At 35.4% G+C, this 16,997-nt stretch overlaps 1 protein-coding gene across 6 annotated transcripts in view; it reads right to left on the bottom strand.

Moving 5' to 3' along the window:
* The window catches only part of L3MBTL3 (L3MBTL histone methyl-lysine binding protein 3), a 153,321-nt gene that overhangs the window by 97,177 nt on the left and 39,147 nt on the right, over window positions 1–16,997 (bottom strand). For all 6 annotated transcript variants that reach the window (XM_072643302.1, XM_072643307.1, XM_072643303.1 and 3 more), the window contains 4 exons: window positions 14,802–14,852; window positions 7,671–7,755; window positions 6,196–6,287; window positions 1,283–1,387 (listed from right to left, as the gene is read on the bottom strand). In XM_072643302.1, coding sequence (XP_072499403.1) covers window positions 1,283–1,387; window positions 6,196–6,287; window positions 7,671–7,755; window positions 14,802–14,852 — 333 coding nt within the window. The remainder of the gene's footprint in view (window positions 1–1,282; window positions 1,388–6,195; window positions 6,288–7,670; window positions 7,756–14,801; window positions 14,853–16,997) is intronic.

Below are 16,997 nucleotides of genomic sequence, written 5' to 3'. Positions count from 1 at the left end.
TGTAAACCTAGGAAATATGGATTTTCTGAAATGAAGAACTGGTTCTGTCTAACAAATAAAGAATGTTAAAGCCTACATAAGGAAAAGATGGGTTCAAATCCTGAGTCTGACACTTACTTCTCATATTTGTTAGCAAGTCACTTAATCTCCTTGAGTCTTAGGTTGTTTTTTTAATCTATAAAAGGAAGAGACTGAACTAGATGGATTCTGATGTCCTTTCCAACTTTAAATATATGAACCTATGAATTGTCATAGAAAAAGAAAAAAAGACAACTTGAGAAAAGGGTGGGCAATTTGAGGATATGTAATAAAACTATCTGAATCCAAAGAAGACACAGTAATTAAAATATTGATACTTGAGTCCCTCTTTTTAGTTCAAAAAGGGGGTACCATTGAAAAATCATCCATTGGCTGAATTTACAAGTAACAGCAATATTATCTTGTATAAACCTAAGTCTTCTACCTATAATTCAGAAAATCTAGAAATATGTCTGTATTGAACCATCATTAACTGACTTTGCTTCTAACAAGCGTCATATGACATTGTACTGCTTTTCTAAAATAGCCAAGCCTTTTCAAATAATTAACTGAAAGAATAGTTTGGTCTTTAGAAACCAAAGTAAATACACTTACATGAGATGAACTTTACCGATTTTGGGGAGACAATGACAATATTGCTTGAATATAATTACATAAAAGAGAAGATTTATTTTTTATTAAATTGTTTTATTTGTTTTCAGTGTTCTACAATCACTTCCATATACCTTGGATTTTTCCCCCTCTCTTCCCCCCTTTCCCCACTTCCTCCCTGAGATGGCACATAATTTTATATAGGTTCTACACATACATTCCTATTAAATTCCTTTTGCCCCTTGTCATGTTGCATAAAAGAATTAATATGAATGGAAGAAATCATAAAACAAATCAAAACAAAACATAATATAAAAGAAAATGGTCTGCTTCATTCTGCAATCCAATTCCATAGTTCTTTCAAAGAGAAGATTTTTAAAGGATAAACCCATCAAAAGGAGAAAGAAGGAAGAATCCAGGAGAGAAACAATATTACTCAATTATAAATAGTGATACTCTGTGTAATGAAGTATGTTTTTTAAGGCTGAAATCTTTTACTTATGAATCCTATAATGTCTACTCTAAAAAACTAAAAAATAGATATACAGCTGATATATCATTCATATGAATTTACTATTTTAGAATCCTTTCCAGCTTCACAGTTATAAGCTCTTTTACTAAAAAAAAAATCACAGAATTAAACTGTCTTTACCTCAGCAACAGTGAGAACACAGTACAATGACTGGTGTTCAGGGTCCACACCTTCTAACTTCATTCCAACTTTGAATCCATTTTTGTTATAGGGAAAAGACTGGTACTAGAAAATAAAATGACAACAGTTTTAGGATTTCAAAATTGCTACTGTGCTTTAGGATAAAAAAGTGAAAGAATTTAACAGTCACTTTCATAAGACATCATCCAGAAAAAAATCATTTGGGAATTTAGTATCTAGAATAAATGTTTTTAAGCAATAAACTGATAAGATATATGGGTAAAGATAAATACACAAACAGTAGAAAGTTAACCATTTAATGCTAAAATCTAATAACAACATGAAATACTGGAAGAAAATTTTATAAACGACATAAAAATCACAGTAGAATTGCTTATAAAGGAAGAGGTCTTCTGACAAAATGCACTAGTTAATTATGAAGTGAAAGTTTACTAAAGTTTATGTAATTTGATATTATTTTTAAGCAAATTATATTGTTATGGATGTACTTAACCTAACGTTTGCTAATCTCTACTATTTACAATTCCACATGCCACATCTCAGATTTACTATCTGGCAAATAACGTTCATAAGTAATTTATGCCAGGAGCACAAGCTCCTATACAAAAACAAACTTTACATCTTTATTTTCAGTTTACTGTTTTCAAATAATTTCATAATGTGTACCCTGAGTAATAGTGCTCTGAAAAAATCTCATTTAACAAAGGCCCACTGTAACAATAAAACACCCTACTATATAGTTTACATAATTTTTTGGCTGTTATAAAGTAACAGATCTTTAAAATTTATAACCCACCTTTCACAAAAAGGTATGAAATCAGTTTGTTTCCCCTGGTAAATATTTCTTTTATTCTGAACCTGCACCATACCACAATGGTATGAAATACATATCCCACCAAAAATGTGATAGGGATTCCCAATCTAAGTTTCCTCCAATGTCCTAAAGGCCATAGCCAGTAATCCTCAACACCCTCTCTTTTTTTCTTCAATGATATCATTACCTCGCCTGCTGTACCTGCTTCCACATCCCAGGGCATACAAAGCCTTTGTCACAATTCCTCCATTACCCTTTCCCAGAGAATGAGACTCGTTTTCCTGCCAAATCAAAGATGCTATGGGAATCCACAACCAAAACCCCCTTCACAAAATATAGCCTCTTATTTTTCCATTTTAACATCCACAGATGTGCCTGCCACTTTCTCTCCCTCTGCTTAAATCCCAAATTAAGTAGCCTAGTCCAACAAGGCTGAGCCTCATCTACCCCCATTCAGATCAAGCCTACAGATTCTGCAAAGATCAACTCTAAACTTTTATCATCTGAATTTAGCTGCCCAGGAACACTTCTCTCATCAACAATGCTGTCCCCTATACTGTTATTTCCCCTCCTAGATCAATACCTTGTCATAGCAGAGGGGCTTACAAAGCTCAATAAAACTACGAGCTATGCCATACATGGTTATCTAAGACAGCAGACAGGTCATAGTCAAAGTTCGGACAAAAGGTGATCTACTGGAGAAGGAAATATCAAACCACTCCAGTATCTTTTCCAAGAAAACCCCATAGGCAGTATTAAAATGATAAGAGATATGACAGGAACATGAGCCCCTTAGGGTGGAAAGTGTCTGACATGGTACTGGGAAAGAGTGGAGGACAACCACCAGTAGCTCTAGTGTTAATGAAGTAGCTGGGCCAAAGCTGAAAGGAAGCTCAGTGGCAGGCATGTCTGGTGACAAAAGGAAAGCCTGATGCTGTTAAGATCAATATTGTCTTGGAACCTGGAATATAAGATCTATGAAGCAAGATAAACTGGATTTGGACAAACAGGAGATGGAAAGGTTGAACTTTGACATCTTGGGTGTCAGTGTATTCAAATGGAATCCCTTACCGGAAATGGAGTAGCCCTCATAGTCAATAAAAAGGGTGGGAGGAACTGAAGGCAAAAGGAAAAGGGGACAGCAGAGGATAAGATGGTATGTTGTTAATGTATTTTTGCATAATGGGAAGATCTTTCCCATCCAGTAACAGACCTATGTGACCTGCTTGAGTCACATGGATGCCTGAGTCACATGAATCTATGGTGAGAGCAGCTTGTCAAATGCATGGAGCAGGAAAGGTGGAGCAGAGCTGAAAGGAAGTTGAACATAGCAGTTAGAGCTGAGGGAGAGGGAGGAAGCAGGCAGCGAGCTGTGAGTGTTGGTTTGTGGGAAGGCTCCAGCAAGGGGAAGGCTTGGGGATGGTGGTGCCCCCTGCGTTGTTATTGTATATAGATTTTTTGGAGCTATGGTGGATTTGGCTTTCTGGTATTTATATAAATGTTTTGACTCTGTCTTCCATGTGGAAAGGCTGTTGCATTTTGTGATTCAGAGTTATGCCAGCATATTCACAGCCACCGTAGGCCTGGCATACTATAGTCCATGAGGTCACAAAGAGTCAGGCATGGTTTAATGACTGAATAACAACAATACTGCTATTTCGCCTAACTCTATTTCTGCAGAACCAATGAACAATATTAAGCAGAGCATGTCTGAAAAATAAATCAATAACACTTTCTTATAGACAGATGTATTGCACTATCACAAAGCTGTTAACACGGCTGTCTAGAGGCAGCTAGGTGACATATGGAGTACTGGGCCTGGAGCTGAAGACAGCCTCAGACAGATGCTAGTTGTGTGATCCTGGGTATGTCACATAACCTCTACTTGTCTCAGCTTCCTTATCTGTAAAATAAAGATAATAATAGTACCTACTTCCCAGGTTTGTTGTGAGGACTAAATAAGGTAATATTAGTAGAGCACTTAGCACAGTGCACATTTACTAAATGCTTATTTCTCTTTACTCTCCCAAAACTATAAAACTGATATGAAATTCCATTCCAATTCTCCTTAATTGTCATAATTTCCATAGACTTCATAGACTATTCACATAATTCCAACAGGAAAGCCCAGGGAAAATAACAAACAAGGGAAAGAGAAAAAGGAAAACAAACTCTGTAGAATGCTTTATAAACTCTTGATTACCTGTAATCACATGGTTCCTATACCTATTTACAATCCAGTAAAAGCTAAAAGGAAACTGAAGTCTCTAAATGTTCCCTCACCCATTCAAATCAGAGTACTTAAATATTATCATAAAAGACCATTTCTGGCATAAACTATCTAAATAAATCTTTAAATTCTCTCTAAGCCATGTTAAAAAAAAAACTTTGTCTTAGATATCAGAATGTGTCTAGCTAAACACAGTAGAAAATTGAGGTTAAAAACTATTTTCCCTCAATTATTTGGATGTTTAAGTTGCAAATTTACTTTTGCTCTGAATTGTACAGTTGTCTCAATTCTCTGACTCAAAATTTATTGTAGGAATACCCTAAAATGAATGAGAACGCAAGATAGAAGAGCCAGTAAGGAGCATTTGATATAGTCTGAAATGAAAAGTTTCAGTGGCTCCCTACTGCCTTCAGAATAACATACAAATTCCTGTGACATTTAAATCCTTAAGAAACTGGCAAGAACCCATCTCTGAAAGTTGATTACATATTATTCTCCATATTACACACTCTACATTCCAGTCTGATTGCTCTACTTCCATTTCCATGTTCTTAACCCATCCATGTGCTGCCTCCTCACTCTTGGCTCCCTTCAAGGCTCACATAAAGCAGCATTTCCTTCAAGGGGCCTTTCCTGATTTCCCAGGTTCTTAAGTGTTTCCACACCCAAAATCACTTTTCATTCCTTTTGATTAACTCTTCTATTTACTAATCTGCAAGTGTATTGTATCCTTGCCAGTAGAAAGTACGCTCCTTGAGGGCAGAAACTGTCTCAATTTTGCTTTTATATTGTGCCTGGCACAATGCTTGGCACACAGTAATTTAAAGGCTTGTTGAATGACTATTTGCTAAATCTGGATATTCTACTGTCCAGGTAAGTCCTTATACAATTTCCTGCAGTTATCAGATCAATGAAGTACTGATTCCTCTAACCAACAGCCTCATTGCTCTTGAGACCTCCATTTCACCACTCCTCTCTTACCCTGTAGACAGATTAATACTGATCAAGGTGGAGCTCTCATTCCACAGGCATGCCTGCTAGATGGCACAGTAGAAAGGATGCTGGCCTCGAAGTGAGGAAGATCTGAGTTCAAATCCTACGTCAGGAAGTTACTAATATAACTTCTCTCTGTCTCAGTTTCCCCATATGTAAAATTGAGATAATAATAATAGTCATTACCTCACAAGGTTGTTATGATAATAAAAATGAGATACTTGTAAAGTACTTTGCAAACATTAAAGTGTTATATAAATGCTAGCTACAGTGTGTTCCGGGGTGACGTATTAATTGCCCTTGACTAACCGATACACATCAGCATTATCATCATGTAGTGGGTACGGATTAGACTGCATCAATTCTATAGCTATTTGGATTAATTATTAGGACGCTCCTCAGAATCGAAATTAATTTTCTGCTATTAAAATAAATTGTACTGCTAGACCATAGTTTATTCATTTAGGAAACAGGAGGGGGAAACACTGAGTCGTGTAACCTGAGGTAGAAAATTTGGAAAGGAAATGATTCCGAGTCATACTTCCTAAACCAGCCATGGAAAAAGAAGATAACTATACATTTAAGCACTTTTTCTTTTCCCTTAAATACATCTTTCCTAAGTAGTCTGGCACAAGGGAAAGATCACAGAACTTTGTATCAGGACCCACTTTTACTCCTGACTCTCTACTATTTATTATGTGGACAAACTGCTTAACATTTGTTGGCCTCAGTTTCCCCATCTGTAAAATGAAGGGATTGAATTCAGTGATTTCTGAGGCTTCTTCCAGCTCTCAATAATACTATGATCCTCTTTTATCCTTCAAGTTCTATCATTCCATGACTTGAGTAACATACCTCTTTAAAAAGTTTCGTTGGCACTGCAATAGCTTTTTCTTCCTCCAAATAGGAAGCCCAACACCATGCCTTCTTCCCTTTAGGAGGTAAACCTAAAAAGAAAGTAAAAGTTAACTTATTTTTTAAAAATATGAATAAACTTTACCAACCCCTGGTTTTTCAACAAATATTTATCAAACACCTATTTATGGACAAAACATTATGTTAATGATTGTGGAGATTAGAATGCTAAGAACATGGTTCTTGACCTCAAACAGTTTACAATATGGTGAATGTATACACCCGCTGATAAGACAGAATATTTCTAAGTGCCATCAGAGACATATAAGCAAAGTGCAGTAGGAATACAGGAGACAGCACCTGTGGCTAAGGTATTATAAAAGGTCTCACTGAGACGAGAGCATTTCCACTGGGCCTTGACGGATGGGTAGGATTTTCACAAGCACAAGGCAAAGCCAACATTCCAGGCAGAGGGAATAGCATAAGCAAAGGTGTGGAAGTGGAAAACTTTTGCGAATTTGCCTAGAATATTCAGTAGTACAGGCAGATGGGAAATAAGGTTTGAAGGGTAGGGAAGGGCCACATCATAACAAGCAATCAAAGGCATTATTAAAATTGCTCAGTGTGAGGTCCAGGTGAAGAAGCAAGTGAAGTTAAAAGGCTAGAGCTGAAGATGGGGAAAACAGGGAGGGATCCAGGATCAGAAGATAAATATGAGAGTGATGGAGGTGAAAAGCAGGAGAAACAGGAGTGAATGGGCAGGAGAAGTGGAAGGTCAGAAGGCAGTGAGAAGAAAAGGAAGGTTCTGGGTTTCAGGCACTCTATAAAGGTAGAGCAGTTCAAAAGTGGTAATGAGGTTTATGGTGAAGTTATGTTGGTGGGTAGTTAAAGCAGATCAGGGTAGAGGATTACAAGGAAATTTCAAGGAAATCAGAATATTAGAAGGGTCATCCAAGTAGATGTTGAAGTCAACAAGAATGAAGACAGGGAATAGGACAGAAAGGAATATACTAAAACAGGTACTAGAGAAATCACTGAAGTAAGAAAGTGTTCTGGTGGTCCTCAGATGAGGATGGAGGAGGAGCATGAAGTTATAAAAGGTGTTGAGTGATCTAGATGACAGTAGAAAGCAAGAAATACACTAATTCCTCCTTTTTTTCTCAGTGAGATGAGGAAAATGGTGTTACCAAAAGAAAGTCATGTTTCCAAAATAGTAAGGAGTTAGAAGCTATATTTGTGAGGAAAATGGAGGATGTTATACTTTTTTCAAGACCTCTAGAAAGTTAACTCCTTAGTTTTCATTCTTTATTTAAAAATTTTCCACGCATAATTTTTAGTAGATAATAATTTAGCAAGGAAAAGCTGACAGGGATGCTTCCTTAATAAGACACAAAACTACACTGAAATAAAGTGGTTGAAATTCTTTCCTTTTAATAAAAATACCAAGGAGTAAATTGTATCTGCCATCAACTTACTCTGTTTTAAAACAGCGGAATCATTTCGTCTTTTTCTTCGGGCTCTCTGAGAGCCCCTCAGGATTCTGCCATCATGCTTGTTTTCCTAGATTAACAAATTAAATTAATGACTTACAGGTTTTGTTAATTCTGTACCAAGGAAAGGTTAAATACAAAAATAAAATTTTCTGATAAATTCTCTTTATTTTATAGCAATTATTCCTGCAATTGAATACATTGCTAGTAAATGTGCAAAGAACGTGGATCTTGTCACACAATTTTGTTACTTTAGACTAAAGGATTTTCAAAATAATAGCATAAAACTTAATATACTTAGACCCACAACTTAGTTAAACCTATATTTGATTTCTGGAAATGACACCAAGTGACATATTATGGGACAGGCACTATTATCCTCAATCTCAAAGATCAGGTTTAAACTCCTGAGTGGAGCCTCAATCCACTAGTTCATCCCTTTTTGATAACATTTACATTTTCAGCTCAAATAATTTGAATTATCTTTCCAAAAATGCACTACTTTTGCACTTGCTCACAATGAAAATTAGCACAGCCTCACATGATTTTCAAGCAATTTGTCTCCACTGGTAGACATTTTATTTCTTAGGAAAATTAATATCTGGAGATTTTTCTATCTTGTAACCCCTCTTCTGTATCATTCATAAGTGTGTACGCACATACACATACACACACACACACACACACACACACACACACACACAAAATAGGACTTATTCCATCAATGTTCCTCAGGAAATTCCATGGTTATGGTTGAGAGCAGTAACCAGTTACCAGTTATCTTTAACCTTTGTTTCCTGTCTCTAAGCCATGACAAAAAATCCCATCACAAACCCATGGCACCTCAATAGCCTTGCTATGGACCTTAATTCCTTCAAATTAAACTCAACAAACCTTTATTAAGCACCATATAGTAGGCTCTGGGGATACAATGACAGAAACAGCACAGTCCCCAAACTCAAGGAGTTTATATTCTACAAGAGGATATAACATCTATAATTAAAGGGAAATTTCAGGAGGTAAGAAAAAAAGTGACAGGAAATTAGTGAAGGCTTTACAGAGGAGGCAGTATCTGAAGCAAGCCCTGAATGAAAATAAAGATTCTGAAACCTGGAAACAGGAAGATGGCACATTCCTGGCATGGGGGCTGGCATGGCAAATATATGGAGAAATGGGATGTCAAGTCTGTGAAAAAGCTAACCTGCTAGTCTGACTAGACCAAATATATGAAGTAAGGCTGGAAAGGCAAGTTGGACCTTGTAGTAATTTGTGAGCAGAGTGACATGTTAAGCCCTATACTTTAGAAAGATTATTTTGACAGCCACAGAGGATGAATTAGAGATCAGAGAGGAGGAAAGAAGAAGTAGAGAAGCCAGTTAGAAAGCTATTACAATAGATGAAGGTAAAGGTGATGAGGGACTCTACTAAAGTAGTGGCCATGTGATTAGAGAGAAGGGGATGGTTTCAAGAGATAGAAATGAGAAGACTTAGAAACTGAGCAGTTATGGGGTGAAGTAAGAGCAAAGTTGAAAAGGAGGAGTAAAGTTCAGAAATTGGGTGCCTAGGAGGACAGTGGTGCTCTAAACAAAGGGTTAAAAGGAGAAGAGAATCATTTCTGTTTTGAATTTGTTGAATTTGAGACAGCGAAGAGATGCCCCAGGTGGAGATATTGAGCAGGGAGCTGGCAATGTGGTAAGAGTAAAATCAAACAAGTAAATGTTGCAGTCACTGGCACACAGATGATAATACAACTCAGAGAAGCTAATAATAACAACATCAAGTGAGGAGCACAAAGACAGAAGAAGAGTGCAGGACAGTTCCTTAGAAGACAACCAAACTGAGGCAGACAAGAGATGATAAATGATCCCTTGTTGAGAGAGAAATAGAAGCCATGGGCAGAAGCAGCATTGAGAAGAAGAGAGCAGTCAAAAGTTGGATAATAGAGGATCATAGAGGACCAAAAAAGAAAATGCAATAGAATTTAACTGTTATAAAGTTTAGTCAATTTTTTGAAAAGCTTTTTATAAATGTAAGTAATTATACCCAATAGCTCCTTCATCTACATATTTACTGCCATTAAAAATCTGTGAGATTAATCAGGCTTGAGGTCTCACCAAAGAATCTTGTTATATTTCTTCAAACAGGTTATGATGGTTGGCTTGATGGCTTTATTTTAAATTATATTTTATCGTACATTTATGAAGGCTAAGCATTCAAACTATGCTTCAGAGAGTGCAACTCCGATGGGCTGGCCACATTGTTCGAATGCAAAATATATGCTTGCCAAAAAAGAGTATTTTATGGAGAATGTGGGTCAGGCAATCACATGATGGTCAGAAGAAGTGATACAAGGACACTGTCAAGGTCTCTCTCGAAAACTTTGGATTTGATTGTGGGACATAGGAGATACTGGCACAGGACCACTCAGCATGGCGTGCCCAGTTCAGAAAAGGTGCTGTGCTCTACGAGCAGAGCAGAATTGAAATAGCACAGAGTAACCACCCCAAATGTTCACATGGACTATATGTGCCTATGGTAGAGCATTCTGAGCTTGTACTGGTCTGATCAGCCACAGTCAGACACATTGAAACTTCACTTTATCATGATGACGTCATTTTGGTCCTCTTCAAGAATGAAGGACAACCACCACCACCACCATATTTTATTAACATCATCAGTATAAAATTGGTTTTAGGAACATCCCAAAAATCTTTCTTATGCACCAGGTTCACATCAGCAAACTACCAGTCAGCTGGTAAAGTGACTAAAAGTTCCGGAGTTTTTGGTGCTATCCATGTACCTCCTTTGTTACAAAGTTCTAGAATATCTTGCATATGCGGTACTATTTGATCTAATACCTTTAATGACCCTGTTTGAAAAGATATTTGAGACTGTCTTTTTATACCTTCCTTAGTAGTAAAGATGTCAAGCAACTAATTCTGTCTTTTGCTATCTGCTTTTTCATATTGCTGGATACATCAATATAGTACTCTCATCGATTCAACAGATGGCTTCTTCTCTGTAATCTATTTAAATAACTTCTTAGAAAATAATCCTTGAATTTTTTTTTTTGGCCCACTTAAATTCTAGTTTGCAAATAGCCCTGTACACTTTGTGGATTCTTTTTTTTGTTCTCTTAACTTGGACTATCTTCCATTTTAAAAAAATAACATTTTTCTCTTTTATTACCAGTTGAGGGGTAATGAGGCAGTTCTTTGTCTTCATGACCTTTAACAAAGAGGTTTCATCTTTCCTAGAGCATGAATCTGAGACACATGGAAAACTTCCTAAGATTTGTCAAAACTGATGATGATTACTACTTCCTTCTTGGGATTCATATAATTACATAAAAAAATACTGTCAAAAGGAAGCAAGAAAGCATCCTAAATGTATCATGTGACCAGCAAGATAGATTATTGGGTCCTTGAGAGTACGGACTATTTCATTTACTGTGTTATCACAGTGCTCAGAACCTAGCAGATGCTTAATAAGCAACTGGATTCTGTGTCAGATATAGAGTAACTAAAGCTAATCTACCATATCATTACATAAAAATTCCACAGAAGATAAAAACCTCATGAAATTACATCATAAGACTTAAATATCTACAGTTCCCAATTAGTGACTGGTGACCCCATCCTCCAAATAAATCCACATGTGGGACACAGTGAACACAAGAAATGAGCAGGCTTATGCTTCAATGTCTAACTGTAGGGTTCCCTGTCCATTCCCACCCATGAGAATGATTCGGCCTGAACTCAACCCTCATCCCATAAGACGTGGCAGACATAGACTTTGTTCAGCCACAATGAAGGAAAAATGAAAACAAGCAGAAGGGACTGGAGGAGTGGAGGTGGTACATAAAACATTTTGCAAACTCATAGGCTAAAGGGGAAAGAGTTCCCTCTTAAGAGAAATACAGCTGAGGTTAGCACTGTCTCTGTCAGAATTAGCTCTCAGCAATGATCTAGACATAGCCCTCAGGACCTCCAACAAGGCTGAGTCTGAGGATGCCCAACCTGAGCATTATCTGTACAGCAAAGAAATGGGGAAGAGACAATGAGGAAACAGGGAAACCAAAGACAAGTTACTAAAAAGAAAGTCAACAGAGACACTCACAAAACCAGAAGGTAGACCCAAAGGGAGGACAGAAGATAATGGACAAAAGTCAAATGAACTAAAATTCCCTGATCTAAAAAAGAACTCTGCAACTTCTCCAGAGATCATATGACAACTACAAGAAAGTCCAGAATAATTCAAAAAAGGAATAAAACTGTTAAATGAAGATATCAAGATTCATATTTAGGTTATTGAAAATCAGAGCTCTCAGAAAAGAACTGATAAACATGAGAGGAGATGAGAAAAATGATGAGAATTCTTTCAAAAAATATAGATTCTGAAAGAGAAAATGACAATTTGAATTATAAAAATACTGATGTAGAAGAAAATCTGGGGAAAGAGGCACCAATATTAAAGAACATTGAAGATGAATGCTAGAAAATTCTATAAAAGCCAAAGCAATTGACCGTCAAGATAGGATGCAGAGAGGTAACTTGTGCAACATGGCTCTTCCAGAAAAAAAAAACAATATGACAAATCAAAAATCCTGCACATCCTACTGTAGGGAATGACACAAAATAACTGTTCTGAATGTTTAAACAATCAATTCCACAGAATGACATAGAGGCAAAAACAACCCACACATAAAACTCTATGCTTATAGATATCACAATGACAGTAACAAACAAATTTTGCAAGCAGTCAGGAAAAAAACCTTCAGCTATAAAGAAACGCAAATTTTAATAACTCAGGATTACTCTACAGTTATAAGAAATTAAGACGTTAGAAGAGAATACAATATTCAAAAAATAAATGCCTCTCTTTGGGAAAGGGCCCTGCAAACAAATATACTTCAATGAGAGGAGGGAAGATAAAGAAAAAAGGATTTGGAATTATACATTTTACTGTGCAAGGAAAAAGAATCAAAAGTGAAAATGAAATAGATAAAAAGAGGAAAGAATTTAAATAAATTTAAGGCACTTGGAATAGGGCAGGCAAACAAGGGGGAAAAAAAGGAAAGTCATCAAAGGACAAAGATGACCTGAGGGACTAAAGACTTAAGGAGAATTTAAAGAATCAGCAAAATGGTAGGAGAAAGAACTGATTAATATTCTATGGACTAAATCTCATGACTCTCCATAACTGAACCAAACTATTTTGTAGGAAGGTAAGTGCAACAGAAAGTTGCATAAATGGAAAGAGAGAAGACACTAGAGATGCACCCCCATAGAGTTGGTAGGTGAACGGTGAGACAACAATGTCTCTATTCTCTCAATGAGAGTAGGTGTCATAGGAGAATAAAAGCACTGGAGGACAAGAACTGGGATGGAGGGAAAAGCGGACTCATTCCAGAAAAGGAACATTTCCATGGGGTAAAGAGCTATATATCTATGATAAGAAACAAGAACATTAAAAGGGTTTTGCCTGAAGGAGATCCTCCATTAGGAGAACACCTTCCAGGGGAAGAGCTGTCTCTTCAAAGGTTGCATCTTAACCCAGGAGAGGGTAGGTGTAAACAAACTCAGAAAAGCAACCAAAACTCCCTTGTAGAGAAGACATCAAATGAGAGATAGGAGAACCTGGCCTTAGAGCGGTGACTGAGAATATGAAGTATGCAGAAAAGGAGTAGGCATGATGCCTTGGGACACAGAGTTATTCTCATTTTATGATACTACTTCCATCCAACACTGCTCCATGAACTGATGCTTGTAAGAGAAAGGCACAACAGAAAACAGATCATTTACTAATATCTACAAATGCAGTTATACAGAAATAGTATAGAAGAGGGAGTTCATGTATGAATCTTCAGAAGCTCTACTCTTATGTAAGAGACACAGAGAATAAAGATTCCCTAATCATGAGAATTCAGAATTTACTAAAAGGAAATAGAAAAAAGAAAAGAAAAGAAAATGAAGCAAAGAAAAACGTTCTTCGGAAAGGGTGCAGCAAACGAAAATACTTAAAAGAAAGTAGATGGAGAAATAAGGAAGGGAAGATTTAGGATCACACATTTTATGGAGTTAGGAAAAATAAGAGCCAAAAAAGAAATAAATGAAAAGAGGAAAGATTTTAAATAAATTCAAAGAATCCGGAATAGAGTAGGCAAATCGGAGCAAAAGGACAGGAAGAGAGCTTATAGAAACAGATTAGCTTCAAAACAGCATAAATAAAACTAATGTCAGGGACAATATACTGGCTTAAAAGTATAGGGCTACAAAAATAATCAACACAAAAGAAATAGATAAAAACACAATTTTGACAATTATAACTTTAAACATCAATAAATTAAACAATCTTCCCAATATACCAAGATAAAGAAAAAAAATCCAAACTGCTAAATAAATGAAATAAATCTAAAAAAAGCTTCATTCTCAATGAAAATGAGAGACTTGAACAAAATTTTCTGTATGTCAGACATTTTTAACAGCAAGAATTTCAATCAAGCTATCAAATAAAATAAAAATGAAAATTCACAGTATTAAAAGTGATAAAAAGAAAAATTACACTCTGCCTGAAAGAATGAAGCACAGAAAATGAAATTATATCAAAAATTAATGTAAACATATGTGAACCAAATGGCAGAACCTAAATTCACAAACTAAAAGTTAGCAACTGCAAAAGACATGATACCATAACATTAGGAGATTTTAATATTCCTATTTTGGAGCTGGAAAATATAATCAAAAGAAACAAAAAAGAAAAAGGAGAACTGAGTAAACTGCTGAATAAATTTGTTCTGAAAGATTCATAATATATTCTAAAGAGGAACAATAAAGAATATACGTATTTATTCATACTCTATAAAAACAGATCATGTGCTATGGAAAAGAAAAATTATAAATAAAAAAGCAGAAATACTACACAAATCTTTTTACCCACCAGAAGGTTAAAAAAAAAAAAACCAGGAATACATTGAATATAAAAAAATTAAAATAAAAAAATAAGATCTAAACACAAACTTAGAAATGGCTTCCTGAACAATGAATGATAAAAAAACAAGCCACAGGAACAATTAACAACAATCAAAAAGAGAATGATAAAAACAGGACAACCTACCAAAATTTCTGGAATGCGGCTAAAGCAGTCCTCGGAGGAAAAACTATATCTCTGAAAACACACGTTAACAAAACAAAAAAAAGAAAGGATTAATTGATTAATGACACAATTTTTAAAATTAGAAAATCAACAAGAAAATCAACTTAGTGTAAAAACAAAAAGGGAAATATTTAAAATTAGATAAAAAATAATATGAAAAATAACAAAACAATAGATAAGATAAAACAGAAAACTTTTTTTAAAAAATTAGCAAAATCAATAAATCTTTAGCTAACATAATAAGAGGGAGAAAAAAACAAAATAAAAAGCAAACAAGGTGAAATTATAACAGAGAATAAATAAAAGTAATTATCAGAACCTATTATATACCAAATAAGAATTTTTAAAAGAGAATTACCTACAAAAATGAAAATTCCCAAATTAACAAAATATTAGGTAAATGTCAAACAACTCAATTACAGAAAATAAACTTTGAATCTTGATCTAAATAGATTTAGAGGTAAATTTCTCTTAACATTTAAATAACCATACTTATATTAAATAATTTCAAAAACTGAGAAAAACATTTACAAAACTACATTTATTAGAAAAATATAAGCCTAATATTTAAATCAGAGAGATTGACCAATCACAAATATTGATACATTTTTAAAACATACGATTATGTTAATAAGTGAAGAAAGTCTTTAACCAAATATAATAGTCACCTATGCCAAAAATCTCTACAAAGCACAGAAAGAGAAAAGTCTTTTTTAATATGCTAAAAGGTATAATACATGCACATGTGTGTTTGTGTATTCTCAAATGCTAGCATTATTTGCATTAGGGAAACACTAGAAGTTTTCATGATAAATATTTAATCAAAGTAATGATTCCACTCCCCTTTCTATTCAACATCGTTTTAGAAATGCTAATGATCCCAGTAGGACAAGAAGAAGAAATTAAAGGCATAAACATAGTCAAAGAAAAAAAAAATTAGTATTATTTGCAACTGATATAATATTTTACTTAGAAAACCCCAGAGAATCAGTCCTTCATCCTAGGAGACATTAACATTCACAATGAGGTTCCCTTATCTATCCTAACCTCACAGTAACTCAATCTCTTCAAATCCCAGGATCAACTTAGGTTTCTACACCACATCAGCCACATACAAAGGCAGAAGCAGTCACATCCTAGATCTCACTATTTTCCACAAATGTTCTATTTCCTTAATTAAAACTCTGACTATAACCTATCATTCTCTCTCTATGCTTCACCTCTACACTAAACCTTCACTGTGACCTGCTATCCTCCCACTCCCTCAGTAGTAGTAATAATTATAAACACACACACACACACACACACACACACACACACACACACACACAGCAATGTAAACAATAAGAGGAAAAAACCTGAATGCCGTCCAATTAAGTTTGGCAACACAGAAGAGCTGAGAAAATGAACTTCCCTTGCAGAGGTAGGGGACTATAGATATGGAAAATTGTATTTAGATAAATAAAACTAAAGACAACCATAAAAATAAGACCTTTTTAAAAGAGGACTGTTAAGTATTATGAAGTCTTGGCCAAGAAACTGAAGAGTTTTATGAGTACAGGTGGCATTTTCATCACTGTAACTGATCACAGACAAAAGAAAGTGATAGCTGAGAAATGAATAGCTGGTTATGAAGACAATATACCAGAACAGGTTTTGGATTTATGGACCATAGCTCATAAAACAGACATGTTGGGTGTTTTGCCAGTGATAGGGTATATCTAACAAAGGACTACTAAAAAGGAAAAAAAAAGTATTTTCTTAAAATCCTGCAAATCCAATCAAAAAGGCTTCAGCCTTAAAAGGAGATAGAGAAAATTGTCTACATAAACCTATCAAGTCAGATAAGATATAGACTCAATCAACAAACACTTGTTTAAGTAGCTAATATTCACCTGGGAGTTCCCTCTTCCAATGAAATCACAAGTCCAATCTCTATGGCACTTCTGCAGGCAAAGGGGATACTAAGATAGAGTCGATGCATGCCTTCAAAGACCTTACCTTGTACCAAAGGGAGAAGAGTTTACAGACGAAAAGATAAATAAATACACAATGACAGAAGTGGGGAATTAGGAAAGATCTCTTGAAAAAGCATCACAGCTTGAAAAGAATATCTTGAATAAGCATTAGGGGGTTCCAAGAGACAGACTAAGGAGA

The sequence above is a fragment of the Notamacropus eugenii genome, chromosome 2, assembly GCF_028372415.1.
Source record: "Notamacropus eugenii isolate mMacEug1 chromosome 2, mMacEug1.pri_v2, whole genome shotgun sequence".
Taxonomy (NCBI): domain Eukaryota; kingdom Metazoa; phylum Chordata; class Mammalia; order Diprotodontia; family Macropodidae; genus Notamacropus; species Notamacropus eugenii.
This window is presented reverse-complemented; position numbering and strand designations above follow the sequence as displayed.